Here is an 18759-nt window from a genome sequence, read left to right as displayed (position 1 = left end):
CACTAGACATGCTCCCACCTCAGGCCTCTCCCTTTCCACTTCTCTTCAGGTCTGCCCACATGTCACCTTGTCAGTGACACCTTCCTTAAAGTGGCAATCCACCTTATTTAAAATGGCAATCCTCACGCCACCCTTGGTATGTCCTATCCTTATCCACTTTATTTTTCGCCATAGCATTTATCACGTTTTGACATTCTATGTAATTACCCTATTATTTTGTTCATTGTCTGTCTCCTGGTGGAGTATCGGCTCCATGTGTTTGTTTCCTGAGCTAGCCACATCCAGAGCGATGCCTAGCAGAGAACAGGCCTCCCTGCATATTTGTTGGAGGATTGCTTTTATTCACTCAACACACATTTACTCAACACCTCAGAAGTGCCAAGCCCTTTGTGCAGCACAGCAGTTTCCTTCTCTGTCTTGCCCACTAGATTGGGGACCTTGGGTGCAGGTCAGTGTCTTCTACTCACTGTTGCTTCCCTAGCACCTGGCGTGGCGCTTGGCACAGAGTAGGGGTGTAATACATGTTTGCGGAATTAAAGAAGCTGTGGAAATATTTGGGTTTTGGCAAAGTCTTCAATCATTCCAAAGCAGGGATCAGCAGTTTCTGATCCACTGCCTGCTTTCGAAATTAAGCTTTTATTGGATCTTTTATTGTTTATTTGTTTATGAATTGTCTGTGGCTGTTTTTTTTGCATCAACAGAAGAGTTCATAATGTATTTGTAACAGATTTTAGGCTTTATGTTGTTTTATAAGGATGTGTAGCTTGCAAATCCTGTTATGGTCTGGTGTCTTAATAAAAAGGTTGCCAACCCCTGCTGTCAAATCAGTTAGACATGCTTTGTTTTAATTGCTGACGTGTGAAGAGGATATTCTGGTCAGCAAAATAACCTTATGACAAGCAGTAAGAAAGTACATTCTTAAGTAAGAAAGGATCATTCTGCTTTGCCATATGCCCCGTGCATTTCCTTGGTTCATCCTCTGACACATTACATTGGGGCTAGTTTAAGTAATTTGTAAATCTTTGAAATCTAATGGTGTAGAGCTTTCCCTAGGCTCAAATCAGTAAATCACAACAGACAGAAAGTACCAGTAGAATATACTGTGGAAGCTATTCACGTTTTTTCGGTCTCTGGACTCTGTTCCCTAATAGGGATGCTGGGCAATTTGCAGACTGTGATGTTTTGTCTATTTTACCTTTTTATAGTGCTCCCAAATGTGTCAGAAGAGACGGTGTCTCCCACCAGAGCACGGAACATGAAGGACTTTGAAAATGTAAGTCACCCTCCCCAACAAATCATGTCTTCTGCCACTGTCTGAGCAGACCCAGGAGGGAGGTGTATTTCTCAAGCAGAGTGTAAGCTGGATAATGCCAGAGTTAGGAGGAATGCCGTGTCCCGTGGGGATTCTCTGTGACTGACATACCTACGCAGTCGGCCCTTTATACATGGGCCAGTTATGGGCTCCAACAGGATCAGTAGTTTCCAGCTTGGGGGAGGATGGTATATTTCCAGTGTCCCGAGTGTGAGGATATTTCCATATTGCACAGTTGAGAGGAGCTCATATTTGTCAAGGGCTTTCCTATAATGTCAGGTGCCTTATTTATGGTCCCTATTTAATCTTTGCTGCAACTCTGTGAGGGATCTTGTATTATCCCCATTTTACAGATAAGGACTCACATAATACTTGAGTGGCAGATCTGGGATTTGAAGCCAGGTTTTAATGCCTCCAAAGCGATTATTCTTTCCACCACACCGGGCTGACTCCTTGTGTTCTGTAGGCTTCATCATTGTTGCTGTTGAGTGAAACGCGAGCAGCCTGGGCCCAGTGCGGGGTGGTAATTGTCTGAGAATGGACTATTTGGTGCTAGATTTCACTTCTGTACTTAATGTCTTCCAGCACTGTGTCTTCATTTGTTAGCGGAGAGGGGCTTGTTGTCAACTAACAGGAAAATAAGGTTATTTTCCCGATTCCAATTCTCCTTAACAACTTACCTGTTCAGTGCTCTCATCTATCATGGGAGGAATTAGACCCTTCTTCATTTGTAACCAAATGAAATCCATACTATGCAAGATACGGGAGATATTTATCAGAGGGAACATGGAGGACACAGAGAAGGACGTTCCACAATTACGTTTCTCTCTCCCCAGTTGTCTGTACAGAACAGAGCGGTACTGTCTCTGGATTTAATTTAGAATACTCATTACTGCTAATAGTTATCTGCAAACCACTGGTGACCAATTGAAGAAATGACTTGTCAGATCTCTAATGGAAACAAGTAATTTCTGAGCTTTGAGTTGTTGTAATTTCAGCTGTACAACTTGATCTGTGCTGTGGGGTCTGGGGCCTCAAACGAATGAGATTTGATTATTTCACATTGTGTATAATTAAAATGTGCTCTACTATTAAATGGTTGTTCCTGTTTTATCATAAGAGTAATAATAGTTACTTCTTATTGAGCTCTTGCTCTGAGCTGGGCACTTTAAATGTAAGGCTCTTTATATACTAGTTATGTTAATATTAAAGCAGCTCTGCAAGACAGTGTTATTTAACTTGCGAGGGGCACACTTTGAATTTTATTTCTAGATGGAAAAATGTAATCAAATCCTCGAATTTTGGTTTCACATTTGATCATCTGCCCTTTGAACTGGGAGGAATCTTAGAATCGAGTCCAACCCTGTATTATATGTATTAGAAACTGAGGCCCAGGGATGTGCTGTGGCAAAGCTGTTCTCAGAGGCAGTCTGTTTTTATCCACTTCTTCTGGGTGACCTTGGGCCAGTCCGTTAACCTTCTGTGTGTTCCTTGTCTTAAAAATGGCATGATAATAGTTTCTACTTCTCGGTGTTGTTGCTAGGATTAAATGAGTGAATACCGTGTTTCCCGGAAAATAAGACCTAACCGGAACATAAGCCCTAGCATGATTTTTCAGGAGGACGTCCCTGAACATGAGCCCTAATGTGTCTTTTGGAGCAAAAGTTAATACAAGCCCTGGTCTTATTTTTGGGGAACACGGTATACGTGAAGCACATATACCTAAGAGAGTTCCTTCTGTGTGTCAGCTATTGCTCCTTCTTACCGTTATTGGTATACTTATTCTTGTTATTTTTTTCTACTCTGCAAGTGATTTAAGTTTCCCTTGTGCAGACGTGTTCTTGGTGACCTAAATACTATTTTTCTTAAAGGCGAGAGAGAACCTTCCATGCCAATATGTTTTAGGATTTATGTCTTTTCCTTTATGGCTGTGGTCCTTTGGCTGCTGTTAGGTTTTTATGGCATTAATATTTTTTACTATAGCATTTTCAAGAGCGAATTCTGCAGTTGAAATTGAAATGACCACACTGTTCTCAATGGCTCTCTTTTAGGCCTTTAGAAGTCACTGAAAATTTTCATCTGTTTGAGCTACCAAACGCGTGATCTCTGTGTTGAGGTAGTCTGAACTTTCTGTGGGGTGCTTAGCAGGAATGGCTCTTGGCATCTACTGCTAATTTTAAAGTCCACGTGCCTATCAAAGAGGAGGCTGGAATACTTTTGGTTCAGAGGGGAAATGTCTGATTCCTCTTATTCTGGTCTCAGCCGATGGATACCTGGACGTCAGGGGGATTTCGAAAGACAGAGTCCTCCTTCTGGTTTTGCTTAGAGTTCATCCGTTCATCAGTGAATATTGTCAAATCTATACTCTGTGCCAGGCTATGCCAGAGGCGTGGGAATTTACAGTAGATTAATACCAGGTACGTCTCCCTGTCAGGAGGCTAACCGTCTACTTGGGGAGAGGACAGGAAAATACTGCAGTGATGGACGTAAGGACAGGGTGCTGTGTGGCACAGAGGAGGGGCCCTGAACCTGGCCTGGGGGGTTCAGGGAAGCCTCCCTGCAGGAGGTGTTCCTGGAGTTGGGTCATCAGGGGCAAGGAGGGGTTAGCCAAGGTGAGAGGACTAATCCCAGGCACCAGGACTCACATATGGCACCGTAGAGAGAGGCATGATAGGGTGTGATGCGTGCAGGGACTCGTAAGTTCCCTTTGGCTGGAAGGAGGCCACGTGAGAAGGCTTTAGAGAAATGAGGCTAGCGAAAGCCGGCAGGGTCAGATCCTGCAGGGTCTTATATGTTGTACTGCTTTGTTCCATTTTGTCCTGAAGATGAAGGGGAGCCAGTGATGCTTTTAATCTGGGGAGGAAAATGGCCAGAAGTAAGCTCTCAGATTATCCAGTCTGGGGCCTGCAAGGCGGAAGCAAAGCTGGTGACAGTGTGATCGGTGGAAAGGCTGCTGCGTGTGATGTGGGGAAGGGATAATATTGCAGCTAACTAAGGGAGGCGGTCAGGAGTGTGCAGGAGGAAGTCTGAAGGTCAGACGGGGGAGCTCCAGCAGTCATCTCACCCAGGCCCGTCATTTGACACGTGGGGACGCTGAAGCCCCGAGAGTCGGACGTGCTCGGGCTTTGAACTCCGTTCTTCCGGCTGAGGAAGTCCTTCTGCTCCACTCCGCTGCTGTGCAAGCCCTCACGCTGACGTGTGACAACCACATGCCTTCTTTTGCCTCTTTAAGCTGGTCATGCATTGCCTAATCCTGTCATTAGCTGAGGGTATAATCACCTGTGCGGCAGGCCATATGGTAGGAAGCTGGCACGTCAGTTTGGTCTTCAGAGGGAGCCTGTCTTATGGGTCTTTTCTCGATGGTAAAGTAGTTGGGAGCTCCCTGGAGCAGAGGAGGCCTGGCTGGGGCAGTGCTGTGCGCGTGCTGACACACACTGCACATACTGACCTCGTGTGACCTGTTCTCTCTCTGTCTCTTTCTCAAAATGTTTTGAGTGAGGGGGGAAGACCCAGAATCTGGTTCGGCACATCCAGGCAGTCCAGGTAGCACTCTTTACTGATTTTTCTGTGACCTTCCTGATGGAAAATGATGTGGCTAGCTTTCCACCTGTGTTCATAGTAGGGACCCCCATTTTCTTTCACAGCAAGCACTCAGCACCCTGTCTTTTTTAAATTTTAATGTTTTATTTAGTTTCAGGTGTACACTCGTTAGACATTTACACCCCTCATAAAGTGATAACCTCCCCCCCCCACTGCCCTTCTCACGTCGTCAGCACGTTGCCTTTCCCACCATGGGTCGTATGGCTGTCGATGTGTTTATTTATGGACATAACCTGTATCTCCTCTGCTCTCTCCCTGATAACACTGAACCTCACGGGATGGTAGGCACTTCCTGAATATTTGTTGGTTAAACGAATGTCTGAGTTTGTATAAGATACTGGACCTGTAACTTTTGGTTGCCTGATGTGTAACATGTGGAAAGTAGTATTTACTCATAGGGTTGTGGTGAGCAATAGGCAACATGCTTAGGACGGGCCTTCAGCAGAGGGCGGCCGCAGGGACTGTTAATAGAGTGGCCAGAGACCGTGCAGCTGGAGGGAGAGGAGCAGGGTGGGGGCTGCAGAGCCCGAGTCAGAGGAGAGCACGCGCCCGTCAGGAGGGCAAGGTGAAGCTACGAAGGGGGAGCAGGGGTGCGATCAGAACGAGGCAGGAGATCCGGAAGTGTGTGGGGTGCAGGTCAGTGGGCTTGGAGGACTGTAGCTGGCAGGGTGGGTACTGCATCCACTCTGCTGCTGGTTCTGCACAAGACGCGGCCTGACAGTGCCAAGGGCCTCTGCAATCAAGTTTGGCTCATGGCTGGAGGGGATGTCTAGGAGGCGGTCAGTTCAGCGGCTAGTCCTGTGGTAGGGTGCCCTCCTGCTTCCGAGACTGAATGCTCTGAGTCCTCATACCTCTGCATGTCCTGGCCATGCCCTCCAAAAACCCGGCCAGATGGCGGGCTTGGCAGTATAAATTTTAACAATCTTTTGGAAGGCCCTTTGGGAAGAGATTTTGATAGTCATAAACAAAATACTATTCTTGAGCCCGCTAATCCATTTTGGGACAATCTATCCTAAGGAAACAACTCAGTGGAAGGAAAAAGCTCTGTGCTGAAGGTGTCTGTTGTCACATTGTGTGTAATTGTGAGAAATTGGGAACAGTTTCTCACATGTTATTTCTTTGTCTTCTTGCCATATTTATATTTTTTACGTTTGTTATTTCTTTGTCTTCTTGCAATAGGCTTGTGATGAAGGTATTTCACAGATGAGGAAGTTGAGGTTGGAGAGATTAAATGACTTGCTCACGAGCTTGATGTGATTGAGAGACTGAAAGCAGTGAAAATTCAAGCCTGGCCTTTCTGATGATAAAGGCTGGATGCCCTCCACCAAATCACATTGAACGCATAAGTGCTCGGTAGAGAAATGGTGAGATAATCGACAGTGAACCAGGTCAGGAGAATTGAGTGCAGTCGTTTTAAGTGATAATGATGTATAATCCTGCAACAGTGTGAAAAATATTTAAGATACAGTATGAGGGGAAAGCAATGGACTATTCTAATTCATCTATGTTATAATTTAAAAAAAAAAAGTATATTCATGAGCAAAGGCTGCAAAGAATATAAAAAGAGTTGACTGCATGAGGTAGTTATATTCCAAGTATTATTTGGGTTTCAGTTTTAAAATTCCGTTCTTGCTAAAGTACTGAGGATTAATAAGTAGATGTTGGCCTAGGAATAGTTTTCTTGATGATTTGAAGACACCTGGGAGAGTATTTGAATTAGAAACTGATGCCAAAGTGTCCTCCTCATTTTACTAATCTCACTTAGCAGCCGCTGGCAAAATTATCAAACATGCAGTATTGTTTGCCAGAGATGAGCGCTGGAAAGCAAGAGTTCATGGTTTTTGTGATGTCCAGGTGAGAGAGCTACCAGTTTTTGGACTTCAAGGAGGATAAAAAGTTGATGGCGGCCCAAAGATCTGCTTCATGAAGGCCCGAGTGAGACATGGATTCCTCTTGAAAGCCATCCTGTGTTTCCTGCTTGCTGTTGCCAGGCTCTGCCAGGTGCTTGAGCTCCTGTGGTTGTCACAGCACCCCTGTGAGGTAGTTGATTTTTATCCTCGTATTAAGGATGAGCCAACAGTGGCTCAGAGACGTTAAATAATTTTCTCAAGGTTACATGGCTCAGAGGTGGCCGCATTGGGAGTTCAGTCCGTTCTGCTGACCCCAGGGCCTTGCTCTTAGCTCTCGCTGCCTTGAATTGAAAGGTGATCTGGTGGTTGAGGCCTACACTCGTGTAAGTCACTGAAACTGATCTTGAGGGAGGCACCTAGCTTAGGTTTTATTTGCAGCGGGCCTGGTTGGAGTTGCCCTGATTCTTTTTCATGTTGTTGAGGTTTGGTTCTTTTCCCTTTTTGGTGGAGTTCTAGACTGGACAAGGCTTTGACTGGGAGTGAGAGGAAGCCAGAGTGGCTGACAGCAGCTCCTTCCAACTGGGGCCCACGCCGGCTTCAGAAAGCACCACCCCGTAATCATGTTGGGGTACTTCCATGGCGGATGGCTGCTGTTCCACAGTAACACTTGGGCTCCCTGGCTGGAATAGGGCACGTGCAGCCTTTGCGTTAACTTTTTTTGGAGCATTAGGTTTCTGAGTGGGTTTTCTATTTTGGGGTATTTATTCCTACTGTACTGTAAGCTGTTTTCAGTTTTTCTGGCTCAAAGTTTTAAAATTTCTTGAACTTGTTTCTCCTATAGGGAAAAGTCCAAATGAAAAGAATAGTAATATATTTTAAGTTCTAATGCTGTGCTAGGCGTAGTAATGAACATTCTAATTATTTCTTCTAATCCCTATTCTAGCTCTATGGAATAGGCATTATTACAATCCCATTTTTACAGATAAAGGAACTGAGACATACGGAAAAATGAACTTGACTAAAGTCGTATAGCTAGTAAGGTAGTCTGGATTGTATTCATTCATTACTTTATTTATTCGTTTAACAAATGTTGATTGAGTGTCTACTGTGTTCCAGTTACTGTGCTAAAACCTCAGGGGAAATAGCCATGAACAGATAGATAAGGTCCCTGCCCTCAAGAAGTGGATTACATTCATATGATAAACACGACAATAAGTATTGTGTCAGGAAATAAGGTGAATCCAGGTTGTGCAAAGTTCTGGCAAGAAGAATTACGAGCGTGACTTGGTGGAGGGTGTAGACATGGAGACCACGTTAGATCGGATAGTTAGGAAGGGTCTCTGAGTTGGTGACACTTGAGCTGAGATGGAAGAGATGACACTGAGCCGCCCTGGCAAGTGCCATAGGAAGAGCTGTGCAGGCAGACAGGGGCGTGGCTTTTGGGGACCTGGAAAAAGGCCAGTGAGGCTAGAACCTTGTGAGCAAGGGAGGGGATGGTACCTGAGGAGGCTGGAGAGGCAGGCGGCAGCCAGATCAGACGGCACGCTGTGGCCATGGCGGGGAGTTCTGCTCTAAGAGTGATGGAGACGGAAACAGTGGGGTGCTGTGAACCCGATCTGTCTGACTCGGAGGCCTCCTGGCATCACACTGCCTTCAAGAAATTCTTACGTGTATGTCCACGCATCCAGCCATTGGGTCTTTAGTAACTGTCTCTTATGTTTCAGGCTAGAATGCACAAGAAGATATGGTTCCCAACCTCTTAGAGATGGTTTGTGTAGAAAGGCAGATAACCAGCTGGTACAATGCAGTGTGATAACTGCTGTGAGTAAGAAAGCAGAGGTTGTGTGGAAACAGTTAGAAGGGTCCCCAGTCCAGCCTGGTGGGGGTTGTCAGAGAAAACTTGATGAGGGAAGTGGTGTTAAGCAGAGAACTAGACTGGCATTGTTATGGGGAAGATGGTGCCTGGGTTTCCTTTTATTCATTTGGGCCTGTCTGGCATTGGCAGTGACCTATTGAAGGCTTATTTACCTTTTCCTTATATTTTTTAAAAAATGTCTTTACCTATAAATAGGACAAATATTCTTTCAAGTGTTGCTAAGAATTTTAGCAGTGTGTACAATGTGGGCATTCTAAGCAAGCTCCATAAATATTTTATTGGTAGCTGAGTAACAGAATAAGGTTCCTCTTTATGGGAAGCGGCTGGCAGGGTAGACTTTTTGTGTGTGAATAAATGTTTTATGTGCTGTTTCCTTAAAACATTCATAAAGGAGGTCTTAATGAACCTACCAATTGTTTCTGGTACTGCTCTCGTTAACCACAAAATTGTTAACAGGAGGGCCGAGGGCAGACACTGGGAAATACACTGAGTGTAGAGTGTGCTTGTTTTCTTCTATCCAGACGTAAAAGTAGGTTTATTAAATAGAGTCTTACATGCTATTACCAGTTATTTTTAAAAAGGCCGAATAGGAAACCGGTGAGTGTATGTGTTTGGGGACGAATTAGAATTCAAGTATAGCTATTCAGATTTTGCTACATTTTATGTTAGTTATTGTTAAATCAACTTTATTGCAATGTAATTTACAGAAAATGAAATGTACCCGTTTTAAGTGTTAGATGAGTTTTGGCAAACGTATACTCTCTAGTAACCTCTGTCATAATCTCTCTCTCTCTCTCTCTATATATATATATGGATAGATATAGATATAAACACGTATGTATGTATATTTTAATATGTGTATGCTGTTCTAGATTCATGTGGCCATCATCATAATCAGAATACAGAACAGTTCCCCAAGGCTCAAGTGTCCCATGTGTCGTCTCTTTGTGGTCAAACCTTCCCTTTACCCCAAACCTCTGGCAGCTCTGCTCTGTCCTCCATCCCTCTAATTTCGCTTTTTCCAGATGTCACATAAATGGAATCATGCAGTGTGTAATCTTTTGAGGCTTGCTTCTTTTCCTCACTGTAACGTCTTTGAAATTCCTTTGCGTTGCTGTGTGTGGCATAGTAGTTGAGTATTACTCTGTCATATGGATGTGCCCTGTTTATTCATTACCCTTTGAAGGACATTTGGGTTCTTTCTAGACTTTGGTGATTATTAATGAAGCTGCAGTAAACACTCATGTGCAGATTTTCTGTGTGAACACAGGTTTTTATTTCTCTAGGGTAAAGACCCAGGAGTGGAATTGCTGAGTATTATCGTAAGTGCAGTTTTTGGGGGTAAGAAACCGCCAAACGGTTATGCAGGGTGATTGTGCCATTGTGCGTTCTCAGCAGCAGAGCGTGGGCGTCCCATTTGCTCCACATCCTCAGTGCTGTAAATTAAAAAAACTGTTTTTAGCTATCTAATAGGTACATAGTGGTATCTCTCTGTAGTTTTTTTTTTTTTTAAGATTTTTATTGGGGAAGGGGAACGGGACTTTATTGGGGAACAGTGTGTACTTCCAGGACTTTTTTCCAAGTCAGGTTGTTGTCCTTTCAGTCTTAGTTATGGAGGGCGCAGCTCAGCTCCAGGTCCAGTTACTGTTTCTAGTTACAGGGGGTGCAGTCCACCATCCCTTGCGGGATTCGAACCGTCAACCTTGTGGTTGAGAAGACGGGCTCCAACCAACTGAGCCATCTGGGAGCTCAGCGGCAGCTCAGTTCAAGGTGCCGTGTTCAATTTCAGTTGCAGGGGGCTCTGCCCACCATCCCTTGCGGGATTCGAGGAATTGAACTGGCAGCCTTGTGGTTGAGAGCCCACTGGCCCATGTGGGAATCGAACCGGCAGCCTTGGGAGTTAGGAGCATGGAGCTCCAGCCGCCTAAGCCACCGGGCCGGCCCTCACTGTAGTTTTTAATTTGCATTTTCCTGATGGCTAAAGATGTTGAAAATCTTTCCTTGTGCTAATTTGTCATCTGTGTATCTTCTGTGAAATTTCTTTTCAAATCTTTTTGCCTGTTTTTTTTAAATTGAATTATTTCCTTACAGTTATCGTTTTGAGAATTATTTGTGTGTTCTAGCGACAGTTCCTGTGTTGGATATGTGCTTTGCAAATATTTCTGCTATATTAGCTTGTTTTTTCATTCTCTTAATGAAAGAGTGTTTTTAAGAGCAAAAGTTTAAAGTTTTGAGGAAGCCCAATTTATTGATTAAGAAAAATTAAAAAAAAAAATGTATTATGCCTTCATTGTTACATCTAAGAACTCTGCCAAACCCTAGTTCCCAAAGATTTACCCCTATATATTCTTCTAAAAGTTATATAATTTTACCTTACCTCCATTGTCATAGATTAATTGACCATATAAATGTGGGTTTATTTCTGGACTCTATTCTTTCCCACTGATCTATGTGTTTGTTTTTGTGCCAGTACCATGCTGTTTTGATTACTATAGCTTTGTAGTATAGCTTGAAAACAGGGAGTGTTGATACCTCCAACTTTTTTTCTTCTTTCTCAGGATTGCTTTGGCTATTCTGGGTCTTTCATCGTTCCATATAAATCTTAGGATTATTTTTTCTAGTTCTGTGAAAAATGGCATTGGTATTTTGATGGGGATTGCATTGCTTCTGTAGATTGCTTTGGGCAGTATGTACATTATAGTGATATTTATTCCAATTCATGAGCATGGTGTATCCTTCCATTTCTTTGTGTCTTGTTCAGTTTCTTTCTTCAGTGTCTCATAGTTTTCAGAGTATAGGTCTTTCACCTCATTGGTTAAATTTATTTCTAGGTATTTTATTCTTTTTGATGCAATTGAAAATGGGGTTTTCTTAATTCCTCTTTCTGATAGTTAATTGTTTATATATAGAAATACAACAAATTTCTGAATATTAATTTTATATCCTGCAACTTTACTGCATTCATTTATTAATTCTAATAGTTTTTCGGTGGAATCCTTCCTCCCTACTCATTAGAGAGTTGGTTGCAGATATTGTGACTGTGCCCTTAAGTACTTCAGCATGTATATCTTGGGACTTTCTCCTACGAAATCAAAATACTGTCACCTAATATAAAGTTGTTATTCAAATTCCCCCAGTTATCTCCATATAGCTTTTTAAAAAAATTCAAGATTCACTGTATGATTTTATTGCACTTAGTAGCCATACCTTTAGTACTTTCATTTATTTACAAGAGTTAGCTCCCCAATCATTTTTGACTTAAGATTGTCGTTTAGATCTTTCAAGAGTCCAGGCTTATTGTTTTGCAGAATGTCCTTCAATTTGGATGTGTCTGATTGACAACTTCTGATTAGATGCAGGTTAAAGGTTGTGGGCAGAGCGTTTTAAGTGAAATTGTTTACTTTCAGTGATTTATTTCAGGAGGCACAATATGTCACTTTGTCCCACCAGGGTTGACCATCCGTATCTGCGGGTTTTGCGTCTGTGGATTCGACCAACCGTGATTGAAAATATTTGAAAAAATATATCGGTTATAGGCAAATACTACCCCATTTTATCTAAGGAACTCGAGCGTCTATAGATTTTAGTATCTGTGGGGGATCCTGGAACAAATCCTCCACGAATCCCAAGGGATGACTGTATATACTGCTGATTAGCAGGTGTTTGCTAGGTTTCTGAATTGTAAAGGTACCTTTGCCTGTTTCAATTAACAATCCGTTTGTCAGGTGGTACCTTGAGACTGTGGGAATATCATGTTTTTCGATGATCTTCCATCTAATGCTCTTAGTGTTGATGAGCCTTGCTTGAATCAATTATTGCTGTAGTGGTTGTGTAACGGGGATTTTCTGTTCCTATTATTCATCTATATTTATTAAGTGGATTTCTTTTGTAACGAAGAGAGTCTCCCTTTCTTTTCTTTCTTTCTTTACTTCTTTACTTATTATCAAGGCAGAGTCATGAATTCTTCCTTCACTCAGCCACTCATTCCGATGCTTAGATTGTTGTAAATTTGGTTAGAGGGAACTACTTAATTCTGGGTTGGTAATTGTAGCAAAGGTAAGCTTCCTATAGTAGTTAACATCTCAATCCATTTGTAGCCTTGGAAACTACGGGTATTAATGCAGGTAGCATCCCTCAGTCCTTTTGATGACCCATTTGTGCTTATTTTCCAGCAAATCACTGAACTGAAGAAAGAAAACTTTAACTTAAAGCTGCGCATCTATTTCCTTGAGGAAAGAATGCAACAGGAATTTGATGGCCCCACTGAACACATCTGTAAAACTGTGAGTGTCCCTCTTCTCGCTACCATCCCTGCTGTCTTTCCTCATAGCCATTCCAAGCAGAAGTTTGATTAATCTTTGTTCTCAAAATTAGCATGACTAGATAGAGCTGCTTTCATTTAATTTGAATTGATTATGGGAAGCATAAAGATAATAGGATGACCTTAATATGAAGCAAAGAGATACAAGATTAATTTTAAGGGAGTCTTTCTTAAAATCAGAATTCTGATTTATTGTATCTCACTTTTTCTAATTATTTATAATTTAGACAAAGACAGTGAAACGGTGGAATGTCTTTCGAATTGAATCTCATTGTTACCAACTGACTTGTGTGTAACCGTAGGCAAGTCACTGCAGCTCCCTGGGCACGCTTCCAGAGTTAAGTGATAATCCTTCGGGCATAGGGTTATTTGTGTGGATTGAAATGAGGCGGCAGATGAAAAGCCCCAGCACACAGTCAGGTACACAGTTACCCTCGTTGTCTTAGTGAGGCTCCCACTGCAGCCCAGAGGCAGGAGTGTCAGCTCTTCTGCGGTGTGACTCTTCTGGATGCCTTGTGTGTTTGCTTGTAACTGTCAGAAGAAAAGTCTATTCCCATCTGAAGTCTTGACCTGGAGGTCTCTGCCTCAGAACAGACCCGGGTTCTGAAAGTTGAAAAAAGAACTTGGCTTTCTTGAAAAGACATGAATACGAACAATATTTCAGTGCCCATTTCGTGGCTTTCTCCAGTAGATTAGCCCTTGGCCTGGGAATTATTCCATTTTTTTCTCTTCTGAAGTTGGCACGGGTGGAAACTTTTGAAGGAGGAAAAAGAACTCTGCTTCAGTGTCAGCAAATAAACTTAAATGGACTTGTTTTGAAGAGGGATTGTACTGTACTTTCAAGAATTGACAAGCAGCCTTGTCCCTCAAGCCACCGTTTTTCCCCCTTCCTTGTGGGGGTGGGAAGACAACAAGGATGTCCCCTTTTCTGGGGACACCTCCTTCCTTCTGGAAGGAAGTGGTGACGCTATCAAATCGTTACAGGAAAGCCCATGGCCTGAGACATTTTACATGTAAGCATGGTTAGCATGTATCTCAGAACGTCCGGGGTGATAGGAAGCCAAAATGTGTGACGCGCTTACTCTGTGTCAGGCACTGCCCTGGGCATTTGTCCATCATCACTTACTCGTTTTTTAAATCTCTAGACAGCCCTTTGCAGTGGAGCTTATCCTTGTTTGACAGGACAGGAAACTGAAGCTCAGGGAAGATCAGTAACTTGCTTGATATCACAGCTACTGTGTGAGGTGGAATTCGAACCCAGGGCTGCCTATTGCATTGTACTTTGCGGTTTCCGCTCTTCTTTTCCATCATCTGATTGCATGACTTGATTTTATTATACTTTCAATTTAATTTATTGAATAGGTCGATGATTCAAAATTCGAAAAGCATAAAAGATACACCCTGAAAAGACTGTCTTCCATCCTTGTCTTTCTAGTCCCTTGGGTTCTTACCAATATTATTAGACCGAGAAATTTTATGTCTATACAAGCAAGTGTGTGTATGGATATATGTATAAACTCTCTTTTTACATAAATGCAAGCATGTCCTGTAGCTTGCATTTTTCCGTAATAGTATCTGGGTTATCTTTCCTTAATAGTAGTTTAAGAGCTTCTTTATTCTTTTTTTATAATGATAATTCTGTTTTAGGTTAATAAGGTGTCTTGATTTTTGGTTTGGAAATTATGGTAACCATGTATGTAAGTTTATAACTTTAGGGATTGGGCTTGGGAAAAATAGTCCAGTGGACATGTTACCTGTCCGTTCTTTCTAATTTGCTAGGTTGGAGTGGCAGTTGATTCATCAGAAAGCAAAGCACTCAGAATCTATAATATCCGCTCTTACATAGCTCTCTGTCCTTCTGAGAGCTGGAAAGGAATCCTATTTGAAGGGTGTTTCTGCAGGTTTCACAAAACTGCAGTTGAACACATTGTGCATTGTAACTCATTCTCCTTTATGCAGAGATCAGTTTCTTCTAGAAAAAGGTCTGCTGCATAGATGACTTCTTTAGGTTCCGTTGTTTGACACTGAAGAAAATAACATGTTCTGAGCCCCGTCTTTGGACTCTTCTCTTTTGTTAGCTCATTTAGTCCCCAAATCCCCCGTGTTAGGGGGGTGTTATGTTTTTCATTTGCCACTTGGGGCATAGGAAAGGAGAACCCTTGCTTTCTCACCTCCTGGACTTGCGCTCCTGAGGACAGTTTCAGGGTCACGTACCCAGTCTTCTGCTCTATGCCGGCGTGGAGGCAGGGCCTGTATCTGCCTTGTTTACCAGGGTACTCAGTGCTTGGCCTGTCACAGCCGACTGTAAATGTCTGTGAACTGAAAGAATGAATAAATCAGCATCCACTGACTTACTATGGCTTCTGCCTGGTAAAGAGTGGAGGCAGAATTTGAACCCATGTCCTTCTGGTCCCAAGCTCGTGACCTTTCTATTCTGGCTGACTTCTCACCCTGGGGTACTTGTTCCCCAAGGGCTTCTTGGTTGAAAGGAGGGAGGCATGTCCTCCAAGACTGTCAATTTTACTGGGAATGTTATTTTTATTTAAAATGATACATACGTATTATGGAATAGAATGTAAAATTAGCATGAATTACTGAAATAAAAAAGGGGCAAGATTTCAAGGAAATCGTGGATTTATAGCAGTTCTCTGCAAGGTAGGCAGCCAGACCCCTGTTTCTACTAGAAAAATTTATCCAACATTCTGTTTGGGATGCATCTGGGGGCTGGTCGGAGAAGCCCACCACTGCCCGCTGTCTCACATTGCGATCTGTGTGCCAAACGTTCTGTCTTTGGATTCTCATGGGAGTTAAAAGCCCAGGCCCACGCGTGACTCCATTCCAGTCAGTTAAGAGGAAGATGGGTGGAGAACATTTTGGTATCCCTTATAGAGCTTGCTCTGTGTGGCTGTCTCTTTTGTGAGTTCCCTGAAATCTTACGTTGAAATGAAATGAGGCTTCCCACTTATTCATCCACATGTTTAATTTGTTTTTAAGCTGTAACATTTTCCCACTGCTGCAACCAGCACATGCATGATGGTAAACAACCAGAAGTAATTGCTGTGGAACGGCAAAAGCAAACTGCAGAATTGCTTGCAGATCTGCTTGGTGGCGGGCTAACAATTTTTAAATCAGCCTCTCTCTCTTGTATGACATTTATGCCTCGATGTTTGAATGCTCTGGCTGTTAGAAGCTTGGTAAATTTACATAATTGTTCCGAGTCTTGAGAAATCTGGGGCTTTCTTTTGAGACCACCAGTGTTTAATAATTCCCTTTTCCCTGTGCCCTGAGGCTAACGAGGTTTCGAAAATAACGTCCGCCTACTACAAGCATCACGGAGTTAGTCCACCCCAAAAGTGGTTTCCCCATGGTAGACATCCGTATGTTCTGTATTTCACACAGTTTCTTTTCTTTCCTAATCTTGTCTGGAAGAACATCGAGCTCAAGGTGGAAGTAGAAAGTCTGAAGTGGGAGCTCCAAGAGAGAGAACGACTGCTCATCAAAGCCTCGTGAGTACCTGTCACCCGCTTACAAGCTGGCGGGTTGCCCAGGGGCTCTGATGGTGGCGGCGAGTGGGTCAGTAACATAGAACCTTGTGTTTTCTAAGCCAGTTGTTCCCCCGCTGAGCTCTGAGGACCCCAAGGGGATTTTGTTTTTGTTATTTTTCAACACTTAAAGTGTAGCATACTTACAGGACAGGAACAGATCTGCGTTGGCGGGATGAATTTTCACTTAGAAACACATCTTTGGGGCCGCTGCCCAGCTCAGACACCAGACGTCACCAGCCCCCAGGATGTCCCCTCTGTGCACCCAGGCCTTACCCTCCCCCCACAGAGATAACCACTGTGCCGACCCTTGGTGTCACCAGTGCTAGTTCTGCCTGGTTTTGAACTTTATAGAAATGGAATCACCCACTGTGCATGCGCCCTTTTGTGTCTGGCCCCTTTCCCCAGCAATGTATTTGTGACATGCATCCCGATGAGCTTAGTAGCTTCGTTCATTGCTGTAAAAGCACTGGGGGCTTAAAGGAGCCCTGAGGAACCCCTGGATGAGGCAGGGGCTGAAGGTGGCGCTTCAGCCAAAGGAGCTCCTTTTTCTATCTGTTTTGCTTAAAGAACATTTGAAAACTAGTGTTTTAATGAATCAGTTAATTTAAAATATTTATCGAACAGCAAGCACAATTCAGAGAACCTAGCCTGTGACTCAGTGGTTTATTCATTCGTTCATTTGTCAACATGTGTTATGTAATTATTGTGTCGCCCATTGAGGATTTGCAAAGAGACGTTCGCTTACCTCAGGAGCTCATCAGAGACTGCCAATAAAGTGTAAGGGACCCGCAGTGATAGAGGGTGTTTGTGGGGGCCGTGGGGACACCAAAGTGGGCTGGGCTTGCTTGGTGGGAGTGGAGTAAGACTGTCTGGGGCCGAGCCACCAAGGGTCTGGCTGAAGGCTCATGTGGAATTGCTTCATCTGTCGTGGCGGTAGAGCTCCCGCTGCCTGTGGGACCAGGATCAGGACCAGGAGCCTTTGGCTTGGGGTGCAGCTGCCCTGCTCTGGGCCGCAGGGCCAGCAGCTGTGGGCTTTGAGGAGACCAGAGGTGCCCAGTCCCAGGCTCGACCTTGCACACGGGCTAGTTTCTGAGTGAGTGGCTGAAGGAATGAATAAACCACATTAATTAGTTTTTGTTTTTTGTTGTAGTTTTTGATTTTTTGGAAGCGCATTGTCCGTCAATCTCTAGGCAGGGAGTCATGCCTACTTTCCCAGGCCTGAGTGTCAGTCCTCAGCACCCTGCCTGCTGCAGGTCTTGGTTAGGACTTGTTTTCAGTTAGGAATGTACTGTGGAAACCCAGACTCCCAGAGGCCATGGGACGCCTCAGGACAGCACGCAGGGCCGCGTGCACATGTGTGTGTGCACAGACTCCCCAAACAGCCAAACGAGTGGTCAAGGCCCTGATGGGTCTGACCTGACTTCTCAATTTATTCAGAAAATATTTATTAAGCAGCTGCTCCTGGGGCTGCTCTAGGCTAAGTTCCTGGGGAAGCAATGTCATCACACAGGCTCATGGGGCTTACATCCTGTGGGGTGATGGTGATAAAACACTTGCAATAATAAATATATCAGTACAAACTGGGAGAAGAGCCCTGAGAAAAATAAAGGGAGCTGTGAGAGTTTATAGCAGTGGGAGTAGCTCCATAAATACCCATCTAGACCAGGGAAGGTAACCCCGAGGAGGTAGCATTTGAGATGAGATCTGAGGGGAAGTAAGAATTAACCAGGTGAAAACATGGTGAAAAGTGTTCAAGGGAAGGGGGTGTGCAGGTCTGAGGAAATGGGAGAAGTCTAGGGGGCTTGGCCTCATCTTACAGAGTCTTGCGGCCTCACTAGACGTTTTGGTATTTATCCTAAGATGAAAGAGGAAGCAGTTACGGGTTTTAAGCAATTGACAGAATCAGAGTTTTGTTTTTTAAAAGGTCTGGATGCTGAGTGGGAAATGTCTTGTGGAGGAAGCAGGGAGACCAGCTAGGAGGCTAGTCCAATAGTTCAGGTGAGAGGTGAGTGGCAGAGATGGATGGGTGGGTGGATTGGAAAGACCTTTCGGAAGCAAAATTCACAGGTCTTGGTAATGGCTGGATGGGAGACATCGAGGATGACTCCTAGGCGAGGGGTGAAGGTCATGAGCGTGGTTTAAGAATTTCACAATGACTTAGCTGCTCCAGCTTTCTTTCCAACTTTTTATCCTAAAATACTGCTCACAGATACTGAAAATGTTCTTGCTCCTGCTGTTCTCATTTTGCCCTGACA

At 43.7% G+C, this 18759-nt stretch overlaps 1 protein-coding gene across 2 annotated transcripts in view; it reads left to right on the top strand.

Moving 5' to 3' along the window:
- The window catches only part of CDK5RAP2 (CDK5 regulatory subunit associated protein 2), a 170626-nt gene that overhangs the window by 11399 nt on the left and 140468 nt on the right, over nt 1–18759 (top strand). For both annotated transcript variants that reach the window (XM_081065527.1, XM_081065526.1), the window contains exons 3-5: nt 1206–1273; nt 12811–12921; nt 16389–16465. In XM_081065527.1, the coding sequence (XP_080921653.1) occupies nt 1206–1273; nt 12811–12921; nt 16389–16465 (256 nt within the window). The remainder of the gene's footprint in view (nt 1–1205; nt 1274–12810; nt 12922–16388; nt 16466–18759) is intronic.

The sequence above is a fragment of the Rhinolophus hipposideros genome (assembly GCF_964194185.1).
Source record: "Rhinolophus hipposideros genome assembly, chromosome: 11".
NCBI lineage: Eukaryota > Metazoa > Chordata > Mammalia > Chiroptera > Rhinolophidae > Rhinolophus > Rhinolophus hipposideros.
This window is presented reverse-complemented; position numbering and strand designations above follow the sequence as displayed.